The 15,714-nt window shown below is 42.2% G+C and overlaps 2 protein-coding genes across 5 annotated transcripts; both read right to left on the reverse strand.

Moving 5' to 3' along the window:
• Positions 1-1,511: 1,511 nt before the first annotated feature.
• Positions 1,512-6,748, reverse strand: sgk2a (serum/glucocorticoid regulated kinase 2a). Of its 3 annotated transcripts, none has more exons than XM_028993098.1 (13): positions 6,655-6,748; positions 6,031-6,080; positions 5,903-5,955; positions 5,717-5,774; positions 5,387-5,470; positions 4,656-4,787; positions 3,822-3,934; positions 3,303-3,339; positions 3,093-3,179; positions 2,901-2,996; positions 2,666-2,821; positions 2,490-2,579; positions 1,512-2,406 (listed from the first exon to the last, which is right to left on the reverse strand). In XM_028993098.1, exons 2-13 carry the CDS (start codon positions 6,046-6,048, stop codon positions 2,248-2,250), a joined length of 1,083 nt encoding a protein of 360 aa, XP_028848931.1. In that variant the 5' UTR covers positions 6,049-6,080; positions 6,655-6,748; the 3' UTR covers positions 1,512-2,247. The 3 variants fall into 3 exon arrangements, with proteins under 3 accessions (XP_028848931.1, XP_028848932.1, XP_028848930.1); XM_028993099.1 differs by having other exon boundaries at positions 6,572-6,679; XM_028993097.1 differs by lacking the exon at positions 6,655-6,748 and having other exon boundaries at positions 6,031-6,104.
• Positions 6,749-7,254: 506 nt separating this feature from the next.
• l3mbtl1 (L3MBTL histone methyl-lysine binding protein 1) lies at positions 7,255-15,598 on the reverse strand. 2 transcript variants are annotated; one of them, XM_028993096.1, is made up of 22 exons: positions 15,486-15,598; positions 14,465-14,622; positions 14,223-14,386; positions 14,022-14,139; positions 13,766-13,889; positions 13,391-13,517; positions 13,261-13,309; positions 13,096-13,181; positions 12,689-12,793; positions 12,016-12,151; positions 11,843-11,934; positions 11,446-11,597; positions 11,039-11,115; positions 10,874-10,959; positions 10,000-10,110; positions 9,785-9,923; positions 9,603-9,705; positions 9,326-9,523; positions 9,056-9,105; positions 8,514-8,671; positions 8,369-8,431; positions 7,255-8,255 (listed from the first exon to the last, which is right to left on the reverse strand). In XM_028993096.1, exons 2-22 carry the CDS (start codon positions 14,598-14,600, stop codon positions 8,121-8,123), a joined length of 2,409 nt encoding a protein of 802 aa, XP_028848929.1. In that variant the 5' UTR covers positions 14,601-14,622; positions 15,486-15,598; the 3' UTR covers positions 7,255-8,120. The 2 variants fall into 2 exon arrangements, with proteins under 2 accessions (XP_028848929.1, XP_028848928.1); XM_028993095.1 differs by having other exon boundaries at positions 13,385-13,517.
• Positions 15,599-15,714: the final 116 nt, after the last annotated feature.

Below are 15,714 nucleotides of genomic sequence, written 5' to 3' on the forward strand. Positions count from 1 at the left end.
CGTAAAATAATTGGCCAAAGAGCCATCACTGAGGTTCCTGGCCAACAAGGGGGTAATATTACTCTTTGTGCGGCCATGGGTATTGAGCGGCCTGTCCTTGTGTCTTACAACACCCAGTATCTCCTCACCTTTCTAAAAGACATCCTCCTGGATCACCAACAACACCATCCTGGGCCCGCACATCACATTTATGTGATCATTTGGGACAATGTTCACTTTCACAGGACAAACCAAATCAGAGAGTGGTTCACCACCAACAGTAACCACTTTTTAAATGTCTGTCTGCCACCCTAGTCCCCTTTCCTGAACCCTATATAGGAGTTCTTCTCATCGTGGAGATGGAAGGTTTATGACAGACAACCATTCACTAGAGAGAACCTCCTAAGGGCAATGGAGCTGGCCTGTGGTGACATCCCAGTGGAGGCCTTCTAAGGATGGGTTCGCCATTCCAGGGCGTTTATCCTCGGTACCTGGCAAGAGACAATATAGCCTGTGATGTGGATGAGGTGATGTGGCCCGATGCAGCTCAGCGACATGATGTCGCACAGTGATTGTGGTGTGAATAAAGTAAACAAAAAACTTCACACCCTGATCATGTTTTCAAGGGTACGGTTGTGTGCAATAGATTCTGTTTTTGCACTGAGTTGTGTTACAGTAGTGTACATGCAGAATTGTCTATAGATTAATACTCTTCAACTCACTAATCTAAATGCCTAATCCTCTGCAGAGATCTAAGAAGATCTGTTACTGTAAAACTTCTAAAAACATGCATTGGCAGTTATGAAACAAAGAACCTTCTCAAAAATTGAGCATTGTGTTTTCAATTGTTTTTCGGTAGTGTGTAATGATGTGTATAGTGTTTACATTTTTGAAAGCTTCAAAGCTGCTCTTTTGGTGTTTGAGTATTGAAGTGAGAAGGTGTGGTTGTATTTATGTAGTTTTAGAAAAGGGTGTTGTGTTTAGACATTGGGGAACATGGAGGAAACGTTTGTGAAATGTGTTTTAGCATTTGAGAAAAACTGTAATATGGCAGACGTTGACTTGCAAAAGAAATACTGTCATCCGACCTTTACTTTATTATAGTAATAATAATAGTCAGGATATGCGGACTCAACAACATTTAACTTATAAATAAATTAATTCAATTACATAACTCGTTACTCCCCAGCACCAACATTCACTGGACAACGTTCTGGTTTTGTGCGCGTGTAGTTTGCATGCACACTAGACACACTGAAAGTGATTGTGATCTGTAGATCTGTAGTTATGGATGCAGTATAAATGCAGTTTAATATGAGTTTGTTGGAAACAGTGGACAAAAGACCCACTGTCTAATTTTTGGCTGGGTGATATGAACATACATATTTGAATATGGTGAGAAAACACTTGTTTTCCTCCATAATGAACAGTTTTAATGCATCACTGTTACCCAAAAATATTTGAATCTGTTTGGAATAATGTATTATTACATCAGACATTATGACTTGGAAATCATAATCAGTTTAACTCAGTTTTCTGAATTGAGAATTTATTGTGAAAATATTGCGATGGAACATATTTTGTCTTAAAAAAGCTTCCACTTTGAACAGTTCCAAGGTCACCAGTCCCACCACTTCCTGATACCAGTATTACACCAAGGTTAACCATTTGGCAGGTGGTTCACATTTCTGAGTTTATTGCCAGATGCACAGACCATTGTAACGTTTCACAAAGGCAGTCAAATGAACATATCAGCAATAAAGCCACAACCCTGCTATTAATATGCAAGAAATATTGTTCTATAAACCAAATCACCTCCTCTTATGATTTATGACCTTTTAATAGATTTGTTATTGTATACTGTGGGAAATGGGAAAGTACTGGAAAATGACCTGATTTAAATTAATTGTTTTTGTCTATATTTTACGGTTTAAATGTAGTTAACGGTCCAACCTGATGTGAAATGTGTATGTGAAAACTATTTTAAAACTTGCTCTTCTGCACCAGAACAATGCAACAAAAAAGGATGGATTTCTATAAAGGATAACAGTGCATCTAGTCAAAAAGTTGCAGAGAAAATCAACAACTGTTAACTCATGTCAGCTGAAATGAAAATTCCGGATAAACCAACATACACAATAGAGTAACATCAGAATTCACTAAGAAACAGTCCAGATCGTGAAAACCCCCACATTCGGATGCTCGCCCTGACACTCCCTGTGCGAGTGCAAGGACATCGTGAGTCTGAAGAGGTCTGATCAGGTGTTCTCAGAGGAAGCTGCTGTCACTGGAAACATAAGAAAAGCCATTAAAAGCATTGGAGCTGGTGGCCAGGCTAGATGTAAGGTCTGGAGTGCGCCCGACTGAATTGGGAACAATCTCTCTGGTAAATTCCGGGTCAATGTGCTGCAGATCTGCTGGACCTTTCTGTGGAAATGAGAGGGTCCACGTTAAGGAGGAAGTCAACATGAGTGTAATTTAAGTCTTATTTAAAACCAAAGTGACCGTACCACATTAGGGTTATATGGAGGAGTGATTCGCTTATGATAGAGATCGTCCCAGTTGATAGGGGAGAAGAACACATGGTTTTTTATCTCCAGCTATATGGAAAAATTCATCAGTCTACATGGTATTCTGTTTTGGAAGCAGTACATAAAGTACAGTACATAAAATAAGGACAGCTCACAAAATCAGCAATGGCACCCAAGCGCCGATGCTGGTCCTTCTGTAGAAGTCCGTGAAGCAGGTGGCAGACGGCCTCTGTCCTTCCAGGTGGCAAGTGCAACGGCTTGTGCAAAATACCGTCGTACATTTCGGCCACATCGCGGCTATAGAATGGGGGCTGCATACGACCAGTAGAAATGATCACGTCAGCTCAACACACCAAACAGAAGAAGAGAAAGAAAAGAAAAGGAACTTACAAGGCTGAAGAGCATTTCATAAAGCACCGCCCCCAGACACCACCAATCCACTGTGCGGTCATACGCTTCTTTTCTCAACATCTCAGGAGCCAAGTACTGTGTGTAGTGGGCGAGGAGACAGCCGAGGTAAACGCGAGACGTAAGGACAAAAAAAAAAAAAAAACGACAATTTGACAGTGAGACGTTCCTCACCTCCGGGGTGCCACAGAACGTGGTGGTCGTGGCCTCGGGCTCAACCCCTTCTTTACACAAACCAAAGTCTGTCAGCACAACATGGCCCTGTATCACAACATTACACATCACACACTAGACATAAAGATGGTCTCATCCGGTTCAATACACCCTTTGAATTTAAAACAAACTAGCTTTAAAAAAAAAAAAAACAAAAAAAAAAAAACTTACTTGAGAGTCTAACAAAACGTTTTCTGGTTTTAGATCCCTAGGAGAAAAAGTACATGATATTAACCATTTTACAGCACAGACAGGAGAGTTAATAGATTTGAAATCTTTCAGGTAAACTGGTATATCATCATAATATGAGATGTCTGTGCTGGTGTGCTAAACTGTCTGTTAATCTGCACTGGTGGTTGAGGACCCCCCCCAGCCCCATTTCCTTCCCGGATACACACATTAAAAGATTTTTATTAGCAAAAAAATAAACAGCAGTTATAGGTTGTTGTTCTTATATCCTTGTTTTACACTGCAGGCTATATAGAGTCTACAAAAGTTAGACCCAACTCGCATTTAAATAAATGATAGTCAGTGTTTTTGAGCATTGTTTAATAAAACAAATTTACAACATGCGAAACACTTTTACCAATTTACCACTTTTACTCTGGTTAAGGGATTCTGATAAATGGCATAAATGTACGTCAGTTTACCTTGAGTCCATTATTGCTTAAAACCTGCAAGTTTACTGACCTGTATACGATATTGAGAGAGTGAAGGTAGCCAATGGCACTGGCCACTTCTGCCGTGTAGAAACGTGCTCTTGGTTCAGAGAAGCATCGCTCTCTCTGAAGGTGGAAGAAAAGCTGACCATGAAAAACAAGAGAGACCTCGTGAAACACATCACTGTCAAATGAACAGAAATGTAACAGCAATGTAAATTTAACATTGTGTTGTGGTCCCTGTGTTGTACCCTGGTCATATGTTTCCCTATTATGTGAGCTGATAAGGACCTATGCCAATTTATGTTATGTTTTTTTTTTACATTAATGGTGTTTTTTTGATAAAGTTTGAAAGGAGCCAATGGGGATGTTCCTCATTCTGGATCATTTAAACCTGCCAATATTTCCCGCCTCTTTCATGCTCCCCTCCATTCTCAGGTTTCATTTGATCTGTCTCTTCAATATACTCCCTGTCTAGTGGGTAACACACTCGCCTATGAACCAGAAGGTTCAAATCCCACTTACTACCATTGTGTCCCTGAGCAAGACACTTAACCCTAAGTTGCTCCAGGGGGACTGTCCCTGTAACTACTGATTGTAAGTCGCTCTGGATAAGGGCGTCTGATAAATGCTGTAAATGTAAATGTAAATCTATTCATACATGCTGACATTTTACAGTTTTACATACACAATGACACTTTTGCCTTCATGCACTGAATAATTTGATTCAACAACAATTTTCATCAAAAAAATATTTATTATTTAAATTATCCTTATTTATATAATAAAAGTAAATAAATCAGCAAATCTACTGTGTACATTTCTAATCCTGTACTCCACTCATGTCCCTGACCCCAGCCTGTACCTCTCCTCCATTTACGTAGTCAAGGACAAAGTAGAGCTTCTCGGGGGTCTGGAACGAGTAGTGGAGGCCGACAAGAAATGGATGCTTCAGGCTCTTCAGTAGAACATTCCTCTCTGCCATTATATTCTTTTGCTGTGAAAAACCAAAAGACTCATTAATTCAGTGTGTTTAAATAAAAAAAAATCTTAATGTGAGTCAGTCAACTAAGAGGCATTGGTTACAAGTGAAAATCAGAACCATTAATTGGGTGGTAGTAGCCTAGTGGGTAAAACACTTGCCTATGAACCAGAAGACCCAGGTTCAAATCCCAATTACTACCATTGTGTCCCTGAGCAAGACACTTAACCCTAAGTTGCTCCAGGGGGGACTGTCCCTGTAACTACTGACTTTATGTCGCTCTGGATAAGGGCGTCTGATAAATGCTGTAAATGTAAATGTAATTGTTCATTATTTCAACTGAGCATTGAAGAAAGCTCATATTCACAGTAACAAGTGTACAGATTGACTAGGGAAGCAGTGTTATAAAGTGGATTGTTGAGGTACAAAGGACAGAGCAAACTTGAGATTAGATTAGACCTCCTCTGCAGTACAAAATATGCAAAGTGCTTCACTGAAGTTGCTTGGCTTCAAATGGAACGTCTGGTGCAGGAACATTGCAGATTGTTGAAATTCAGTTCCGCCACAGTCTTTACCTCGAGAATGATCTAAAGAAACTGAGTTTGAAAGCAAACCTCTTTTTTCTTCAGTATAACTTTCTTCTGCAAAACCTTAATGGCATAAAACTTCCCATCTGATTTGAGTTTGGCCAGAAGGACCTAGAGAAAATGATTGAATGCATTCAGATTGCTTTAAAATGTACAGAATTTAAATATACATGTATTCCCCCTCCAACTACATTTCACAACAGGTTTGTTTACTTGATTAAGTGAAGGAGTCCAGGATGGGACATTTTCCACCTTGTGAGTTTTCATCAAAGCTTAACAGACTTCCTCAGAAAAGGTTAATCATTTCTGAAGTTATGATGCAGTCCTTTAATTGGTCAGAGCTCAAAGCTGCCATACCTTCCCAAAGGTCCCTTTCCCGATCACAGCAAGGAAATCAAAGTCGGTAGGTTTTGCACTGAAAAATAAAAAAACAGTAGTAGGCAATGCCCAAGATGAACATTTTCTGTTCAGCTAAGTATGAGCCATTGTGATACGTGTATATTTCATGTAAATGCATAATACGTTTTCTTTGTAAATACTTACTGGGGGTTGGCCGATGCACCCAAATTGACATCGCTTGATGATGGCGCTAGCAGCTGAAGGATAAATGTAATAATTGTAATTAATATGCACTGTATATTGACAGAGGATAAGTCCAGCAGAAGACTTACTTGGTTACACTGTGCCATGCTCGTGGTCCATTCCAGTCCCAAAGGTGAATCTGTGGGGGCAAAAGGCATGAAGCTCTTGATGACGCAGCCTCTATGAGAATCTGCTGGTCCAGCAGAGAAACGGGCCTGAAAAACTGGATGTTCGGGTTTAGAGCGAAGGACACGGCGTAACTCAAGGGGTTCGTATCAGTGAAGGAGTTTACAGGGTAAATATTGCTGGAACTTTCTGGTGTGAACGCGAACGACCGTTTTCAGCTCCCCAAAACGACTTTTAATGGAAGATAAGTCTCGCCAGACATTCTCTGCTCTGATCTTCATACTATCTAAACACAAAGATTTAACACAAAAATACAGATTTTTTTTTACATGCTAATAGCATTTAGTAGGCTTTAAGTGTAATGTTTCTTTTGTAAACTATTACCAAACACATTTATTTATCTATCAGATACAAAATATCTATTTATTCTGGACATTTTTTGGAATGCCAAATACAATGTTTGACATAACAGTTAAATGAATAAATGAGATGAATTGTAATTACATTGAAATGGCGGTAAAGCATGGCGTTATTCTACAGGCGGCATCGCTGATCGGTACAAGTTAGAAGCAGAAAGCCCGCGTTACCTGCTCCGGTCGTGCGGCTGCCTGCTGGCGCGCTGATAACGACGCGCCGCTCGCCAGAGGTCACGTCACCCCGATGGACGCGGAGTGGGCGTGGTCAATTAGCGTTACGCAACGGCGCTCTTTACGTCGCTCCTCCTTAACAATACATTCCAACTGCATAATCAATACATTTCGGATACAATACTTCTTTTAAAAAAAAAATTCACATGGATCTGTTGAACTAGTTACCTGAGTGGTCTTAGGTTTTCAAACAAGCTTTATGCTCTGTAATAATATGTTGCTTCAGCTTGGTCAGATAACCAATTATTAGAATTTTTTTCCAGATCATCTGCCCACATTTCATTCGTGTTTATTTGCTCATTTCGTTCCTTTTTTTAGAAACATTAGGAACCTAGTTTTGTATCTTTGTGTGGGTACATTAATACAGCCTAGTAAACTGCCGCATATTAAAGTCAAACTGCAGTTCATTAAGTTTGTTATCAGGAACAACCACTCAAGACACTCCACTTGGCCTTTTACTGATAATAAGCAACCAGAGTAGCAAGAAATAACTTTGAAAATTATTTGGGTGTTTACTGTTCAAAAAAATCATGCACAGGGTTCACACTTAACATTTATTAATGGACAAAAAATGTATTCTTGACGATGTTGTCCCATTCAGAGTTTGGACTGGCAAATTGAATTTATCAAAGAATCAAAAGGAAAAGACATTCTGTACCCATCCAAAAATAGACAACAACAACATAGCTTCTTTTCACATTTAAAAGCAAACATTAATGTGTGATTTTTAATGTGTGTGACCTCACCTTACACCTTTCAATACCAATCAAAATCTGATATACAGTTCAAAATATGAATCCAGTAAATGTTGGTGAAGCTCCACACAGAAGTATCTTTTAAAACACTGATGCATTCCTGAATGATGACACTTCTCCCCTGGGTCAGGTCTAGACATGTAGTTACCGCATTAATAAAACATAGAATAATAATAGATCGGGTGCTGCTCATGGAGTGTTAAAGGTTAAATGTCACATGAATGGCTCACAATGGATGCTTGTTCACACGACGCATGGAAAGCAGGCCCGGCCAATCGGCAGGACTGGATGTAGGACTGGATATTTTGTTTTGGGCACGCTTGTGAATAAGCCATCTCATCAGCAACAGCGTTCCAGTGAAACCCTGACGCTCGCTGGACATGCACAGAGGCCATTTTCCCCTCTGCGCTCAGCACGCACTGTTGCGCCACCTAGTGGACCTTATCTAAAGTGCATCAATGAATGGAAGTGTGGGACAGTGACTTATCAGCAAAAATAAAAAACCCATCCATGTTTAGTCCTTGCTTGAGACGAGCTGCACGTTTTTTAAGATTCCCTCTCTAATTTGGGGACTGAAGAAAAAAGCAAATGCACGATGGTTCATGAGTTCTGAATGGATTTGGCACAACATGGGAGCTTGTCACAGGACTATCACTTCAAGCCCTCGTCTGTGCTCTTGAACATCAAAATAGCATTGTATATTTTGAGGGCTGGGCCAAGCTTGATGCTCATGATCTTTACAATGTCAGTCTGAGTAAGTAGCAGGAATGCTTCCCCGTCAATCATCTGGGGAAAAAACATATATAATAAATAAGTATTTTACATAAAAATTGAGGGCCACATGTTTTACTGCATGGAATTATTATTGGCAGATATGTAGCATGATAAGGGATGTTCACCTCATCTCTGAACAAACGGGCCTGCTCCTCACAGCCTGTTAGGTTCTGTACAAAGCCAAAGACCTGCAAAAACACACAAACTCTTTTGTCACGTATAAATCAAGAATTCCTCACACGTGTACCATAGAATTTAGCTGGTCATCACCTCATCCACAGTCCATGTGGCCACCTGGCTGGCGTGAATGCCTGCGACTCCAGGCAGAAGCTTGCAGTGTTGCTCCCAGCAAAGAGACAGGGTGCGGTCAGGGTGCGCGTTCAGGGCCGACATGAAGAGGGAAGGGTACATGCCTTCAGATGTTAAAGCTGACAAACACAACCACACAGGAAAAATTACTGGAAATGTTATCCATTACTTGAAATCAATGCATAAATAATTAAAAAAAATAAATATACTGCCCTTTCCAATAAACAATCATGTAATAAAAAATGACAAGTCCTAAATTATATCAGTTACTTCAGTATTCGATGCTTTTCTGATCATGTGATCAAAATTATTTAAAGATTTAAATAATTGTCGCCCCCTTTAACCAAAAACATACTGATGAAATGTGGCAATGAATGATCAAAATATTGATGTATTAAAAATGACGATTCTTATGACGTATCTATGAATTTGCATTTACTGTTATTCACACTGGCTAACAATCTCTCCACTGTTACTGCTTATGTTGTCCATATTTTACTCACTTTGATAATTCCTCTGCTGGCTCTTCCTGTATTTGGGAGGACGTCCAATCCTGGCAAATAAAACCAATCGCTTGTGTTTTAAATGAAACAGTCATTCAAACGACTGCAGAACTGGCCAATGAGTGTTGAACCTGATGTCATGCACTGTAGACACTGAATAAAATCTTGGTTGACTTCTGACTCTCTAATTAATGGATTTACTAATTTCTAAAAAAATATATATGGTTCCAGATCCAGACTTTATATATCCTGTAATTAAACGAGGTTTACCTGCCATGGTAGCGGGACTTTTTGCTGCGCTGTCCGAACACCAGAAGGTTGCGTTTGGATGCCAAACCCTCGGTGTCTGATTCTGTTTTGACTCGACCCTGGTTCCTCTCTGCCAGAGGGCAGCCTGATAAACAGTGATGCGCCGTGAAACGCCCCGTGACATGGCCTGAGCCGTCGCATCCTGGAGTAGGACACTTCCTGTTGACGAGAATGGGGATAGGAGTTCCGTTACCACCGTACAGACAGACGAGATGAGCTCAGCCAGCCTGGGCCTGACCTGTGGTGAAAGCTGTATTTGGAGGTGTTTCGCGAGTGGGTGATGGCTTTGTACGGCACTGAGGAGAAGTTCGACTGGGCTGGTGCTGTTTCCGTGGAACCTGCTATGATTCAGAACATTTGCCTGTTACGGTCAATAGTGAGAACTGGACCAACACTACAGATGTGATGAGATGCCGTTACCACTGTGCTGGCTGCTGGAGTGACTGGGTGGTGCCTTCAGCGGATGGCCGGTGCTCTCACACCAGCCGGCAGGGTGGATGTCAGGGTGATCGGAGTCCACCCACTCATCATACACATGGCTCCAGCCATCAAAGTGGATCTGTTTTAGATTTAATGTACATTAGCGTCATGTTCATGTGCATCGTATTGGCATTCGCTCACATAGCACAGCTAACCTTGATTCGGTGAGTCTCCACCTCCTGCACTGTGGCAACACGGATCAAGGCGGGGCTCCTCTTGTCTACAGCCTCCAGCTTCATCTGGACCTGGAAGCCATGCGGCGGACGCTGAGGAGGAAGAGAATCCGTGACTGTGCAGCCAAAATTCTCTAAAATACACGCTAGGCCTGTTAGACCACCACTGCCCCACATTGTTTTATGTTTTACTTGCAGCCTCTGGCTGGTCTCGAACCTGAACCAGGAACCAGCCTCCTCTGGTCAGCACTGGATTGCCATGGGATGTTCAGTGAGATTAATCCAGGAAATTACAGTAGAGACTGAACATGTATAGCGGTAATAAACGATAATGACATCTTCTGTATATACAGATGTACACTTTAAATTTGCTAAAGCCTCACCTACAAAAAAAACTGAAAAAAATATGCCGGGCAGTTGGGGCGGTGGTGGCCTAGCAGGTAAAGAAGCGGACCCGTAATCAGAATACCGAGCCACCAAGGTGCCACTGAGTAAAGTACCGTCCCCACACACTGCTCCCCGGGCGCCTGTCCTGGCTGCCCACTGCTCATCAAGGGTGATGGTTAAAAGCAGAGGACACATTTTACAATGACAATGACTTCACTTTCGTCATGCAATCAGACTATAAATAACTTTCAATGATCAAAAACTGGGTATATGTTGAAAATTCTAATTGTTCTTTCTTTCAACTGAATAATTTTTTTCTGTTAAGACAACAGGGGTATAAAAGTATGTATTCATTACCTTGATATAAATGCAGGCGTATGAAAAGGGGCTAAATCTTTTCCGACTGAACTTAAGAACACTGTTTTGGCGTCTTGTAAAGAGACTAAAATGCTAACAGAGAAGGACGTACCACTTTGAAGGCATCTGCAGAGACGGCTGTAGAGCCCGTCTCGTCGAGGTACCTCTCCCAGGAGAACCTGCCAGCGTCTGGGTAATCTTAGAAGAGAGGAACGAACCTCAGCTTCGCCTTTCATGCGTAAGTCTGGTGCCAGCGGCGGCATGGGCTGTCTCTCACCTTGAGGGGGGGTGAGGGGGAGATCTTGCCCTTGGCACCAGCCAATGGGATGGATATAGGGGCTACTGGCATCACACCTGAGAGATTGGGCATTACTTCATCGGGAACAAGTACAGTTTCACCATTTACCATAGACCATGTGCTGTGGAAGTGCTGAGTAGTAAAAATTCTGTTGTATTTGTCTTTGTTAAAGCATTGGTTCTGGTTTTGATCACTGTGCTGGGTACCATGGTTGGTACCTAATTTATTCATTTAGCTCTCTGGCCTTGAATTCCATAACTGGGTCAACTCTAACTAAAACTCAATTTAATATCACATTAGTATAGGTATATATGGTTCTTCATAAGCCATCCATGTCCAGGTTATGCTGGCCTCTGATCTTTGGAGATATTGTTAAGGCATCTAACCAGTAGTCATACGTGTCGTCCCAGTTATCAAAATGGACGAGGAAACGGTCGTCCACCACGTCCGTCACTGTGGCCACACAGATGAGAGAGGGATTCATGCGGTCCACCGCCTCCAGCTTCATTCCCACCTCAAAGCCGCATTTCATGTCTATCTGTCGGCAAGCACAAGAATTCAAGACATAAATTGCTGCTTACCAAAGCATTTACCATCACACAGAAATGGTGAATTTGAATATTATTATCTAGAACAATAAAATTGCACATTACACAGAGCGAGATATGGATAGAAGATGAATATGGTAGGAAGAGTAGATAGTACCACAGAAGGGAATCTGTGTGTGTGTGTGTTTGGGTACATGGCATTAAAATTTTGTTCAGTACTTGTAATTACTCTTACTCGACCAGCGCTGGCAAACACTTCTTCAGGGGCAGCTTGTGCTTTGCTGAGCTTTAAATAGTTGGTCCATGAAAATTCCTCTTCTTTACACCCTATAAAAGATTAAAAATATAAAAACTTAGCCTCTCACTTGTCACTGAAGTTTAGTAAAATATCGTCAAATACTCTCTCACCTTTTGGCGTGTACAGTTTATGGCCGGTGCTCTCACACCAGCCAGCAGGATGAATATCCGGACAATTGGAATTGACCCAGAAGTCATGGCATTCGGAGTAGCCGTCAAAATGGAGGCGTATCCTGTATCCACACACCTGGGGTTAAAAATACCAATTTCAAGCCGGTTTAGAAATATCTACACGGGCCCTTGTTTATTATGTATGAACTGGTTTACAGATTATAGGCTCATTACAGGCATGAAACTCAAAGATAACATTTTTTTTTTTATTTGAGTTGTCAGGTAGATTCTATCAAGACACGAACTAACTTATTGATGAATGGTTTGTTCACATTTATCGTTAAGAAAGGTCAGGTCATGTATGTCATAAAATTCTCCAACTCATCAAACTTCTTAAAATCAACCACCATGGACTCTCTAAGCAACTCTCTGGCATTTTAAATGTGACTTAATTGACTTGACTTATTTCTTAACTCATAATTAACAGAAAAAACAATACTAACTAAACAAGTTGACTGTCACTATGAAATGGTGTTGCTGCTTCACGCAAAAATACATGTGCATGGGTCTGTTTGAAAAAAAAATTAAATTCTAAATATAGAATTAAATACAGAAAAAAAGCAATGAAAATAATGTAATGTTTTTTTTTCATTTTATTATTTTTATTATTTACCTCAGACACTGTTAGAACAAAGTACATGGAAGGATGCTGAGGGTCGATTCCCTCCAGCTTCATGCCCAGCCGGAAAGCGTTTTTGCTCGGAGGTACCCTTTGGGCCTGAAAGAGCAATGGTGAATATGCTCAGGTCGACTCACTAAAAAAAATCTCAGCCTTGTCCCAACACGCATGCTGTGGTTTGATAAGATTTAATACGAACAACGCTGAGTGACTGGTGGTGTGCTAATAGGATAGGTGAACTGCTGCTTCAGTGATACACAATGTACAGTTTTCTGTGAAGTAATGAAGAAATGCAACTTCTAAAACGAAGAATCTTACATATCCCACCACTGCCATTGGGGTAATCAGAGTCCTTCACTCCACTTTATTTTGTGGGTGAGGCATATGAGACTTAGCTGTACCTCCTGAAAGAGTTTGGGTGGAGCTGCTACAGTCTTCTGCTGGTCTAGGTAAACGGGCCACGACCACGCCTCCTGTTTGCTCTCAGCTGTGCACACAAACAGCAAATTTATTGTTATCATCATTTTTCCATCATTCTTGCAGCCTGTGAAACATGAAGTGCACACCTGAACTGTTCTGCCGCCTCTCTGTCTTTGAGTCCTCACCTTTCTCCTCCTGGAATGCGACACAAATCTTAACGTAAATATACAAAACCAATTCAGACACTGAAAGTGCAGAACCCATTCCCACCGTGACCTCCATCTCCGACTCTTCCTCGGATGGACTCAGATATTCTTTTCTTTTTCTTTTCTTCATTGGCTTCAACAGCTCGGGGTCGACAGGAATCCCTCGAACCCCTGGGATCTTCTGTCCACTGGCCTGTCTGATTAATAAACCATTTTTACATTTACATTTACAGTATTTATCAGATGCCGTTATCCAGAGCAACTTTCAATCAGTATTTACAGGGACGTTCCCCCCCTTGAGACACTCAGGGTTAAGTGTCTTGCTCAGGGACACAATGGTAGTAAGTGGGATTTGAACCTGGGTCTTCTGGTTCATAGGCGAGTGTGTTACCCACTAGGCTACTACCACCCTCTTATAAACCAATTCTTGTGGAGCGGCTCTTACTTTTCAGGCAGCGGGTCTCTGCGGAGTTCTTCTGGGTACGTCCTTTTGGCGCCTGTTCCTGTGCTCTTCGGCGGGGTGGAACCCTCAGGGACCAGATCAGCAGATGCTGCAGGAGGTCCATCACCTGACACAAATTCACAGTTGAAACACTCCACTTGAAGGACAATCCATTCTGGACAATGCCTCAACCCATCATTCGTACCATGGTCATTTTTTGCCAATGGAAATGATGATGTATATCAAGTCCAAAAATTACCAGTTTTTTCAGCTTGCCTGTTATCAGCACCGGCCTGTTTTCCATCAACAATCGGGTTAGCACCGCCCATTTTCCCATGGCTTATTACCTCCAGAGTTCCACTGTCACTTACACAAAACTACACAAAGTGGATCAGGTTGTTAGCGGGGGCACGATACAGCAGACCTGAACAAGAGAAGAACCGTGATCATGCATCTCCACCTTGAGGTTGCTTCCAGGGAGGATGGCCATCCCTTCCTTCCACTCCAGCACGTGGACGATGCTACAGGTCCCACCCACCTGCGGTGTCAGCGAGGCGCCGCCCAGCTCAGTGACCCCGCCTGCTTTGGCTCCTTCCACCGCTTGCGGTGACTCCGCCTTCGGCACTGTGTGAGCAGAAGGTGCAGTATGAAGGCGTGGCGTGGTGAAGGCGTGGGGAAGGCTGACTTGTGCGCAGGCCTGACCTGGTAGGATGAACGTTGCGCTGTTGCACGACGCCACTTTCGGTGACAGGACCTCGTCGGGGAGTGGGGGGTCACTGAGCGCCGTGGAAACATCTGCATCTTTTGGTGGCACTTCAAGGTCCACTTTGGCACTCATGACAAGATTTCTCTTGGTGCCGCTGAAGAGGAACAGGGAGAGGGAAGGCTTAGTAGGGTCTTCTTTACTGCATTTTTGTCCAATAATACATCTGCAAAAGCACTTGTTTATTCTAAGGTTAGCATTTAATAATAGTGCATGTGCAACTTAGTTCCGTTTTTGCAAATATTCAGTCACGATCATGCACTAATGAATGCGATTGTCGCTTTACCTTAATGCGCTCTGTGTATAGAAATCTCTCGTGGAATCAGTTTACGGTACAGAGGAGCACAAATTCCAGCAGGACCTGGAACACGGGCCGGGCCAGACAGGACACTTACAGGCGTTATTAAGTGCGTTCATTCGGGAGATGCCCCGAATAATCCGCTCGCCGGCGCGCATCCCGACAACGCCGCCAGCCTGCAGACCGGTCAGCCGCAGCTTTGCGCAAAAAAAAGGAGCCAATTTGTATCCCAAAATGGCGGTTTGCCTAATCGCCAAGCATATTGATGCAAGAGGCATAAAAGCGCGAGTGAGTGTCCAGAAGTGGCTGATTTGCAGCGGCCGCCTGACTCGGTTTTTAATGAACGTGGCCAACACCGCGTACCGGCGAGCGGAATAAACGCGCCCTTCATCAGGCGTTACCAACGATTACAACTCGTCCGACAGAATACAAAACGAAAATCATTCACGTACATTAACTAGATTTTTCCCCATCTTAACCAATTGCATCGGCTTATGTATGGGAACTGTTAATTATTATGAACAATGTGGTTAAAATAAATCAGCTGGAACCACACGTTCGAGAAGAACGCATGGCTAGATAATAACACATTCATAATCTTTGTAAATGCGGGACAATCGCATAAAAGAGGCAGGTTATAAAGTGATGAAATTTTTCCTTACCAGCGGTTCGTCCTGCAGGTCGGGATTTCCAACTGCGCATGCGCACTAACCACCGTTCACAGCCCAGAAATAGAGGCTCATATATAAGAGATCCGCGCTTTAATGCGTATCACCGAGACATTTGCAAAAACAAATTGTAGACGGGAAGGCACTCAGACTTTTTTTTTTTTATTGGCTTCAGGTATTTGTAGTAACAAAACACTGGTTAAAAATAAAAAGTCAGCACTTG

This window comes from Denticeps clupeoides, chromosome 10, assembly GCF_900700375.1.
Source record: "Denticeps clupeoides chromosome 10, fDenClu1.1, whole genome shotgun sequence".
Taxonomy (NCBI): Eukaryota; Metazoa; Chordata; class Actinopteri; order Clupeiformes; family Denticipitidae; genus Denticeps; species Denticeps clupeoides.

Bases quoted from the DNA above. Each gene is read 5' to 3' on its own strand.
- sgk2a (XM_028993097.1), bottom strand. From the start codon at position 6,099: ATGCCTTTTGCCCCCACAGATTCACCTTTGGGACTGGAATGGACCACG. The intron at 4,788-5,386 runs GTTTGCTTTCAA...GGTTTTTCACAG, and splicing joins TTATACTGAAGAAAAAAGAG to CAAAAGAATATAATGGCAGA. The intron at 2,822-2,900 runs GTAAGTTCCTTT...GGTCGTATGCAG, and splicing joins ATGAAATGCTCTTCAGCCTT to CCCCCATTCTATAGCCGCGA.
- l3mbtl1 (XM_028993095.1), bottom strand. From the start codon at position 14,600: ATGAGTGCCAAAGTGGACCTTGAAGTGCCACCAAAAGATGCAGATGTT. The intron at 13,310-13,384 runs GTGGGAATGGGT...GTCGCATTCCAG, and splicing joins AGTCGGAGATGGAGGTCACG to GAGGAGAAAGGTGAGGACTC. The intron at 8,672-9,055 runs GTGAGTAAAATA...TGTGTTTGTCAG, and splicing joins CCAGCAGAGGAATTATCAAA to CTTTAACATCTGAAGGCATG.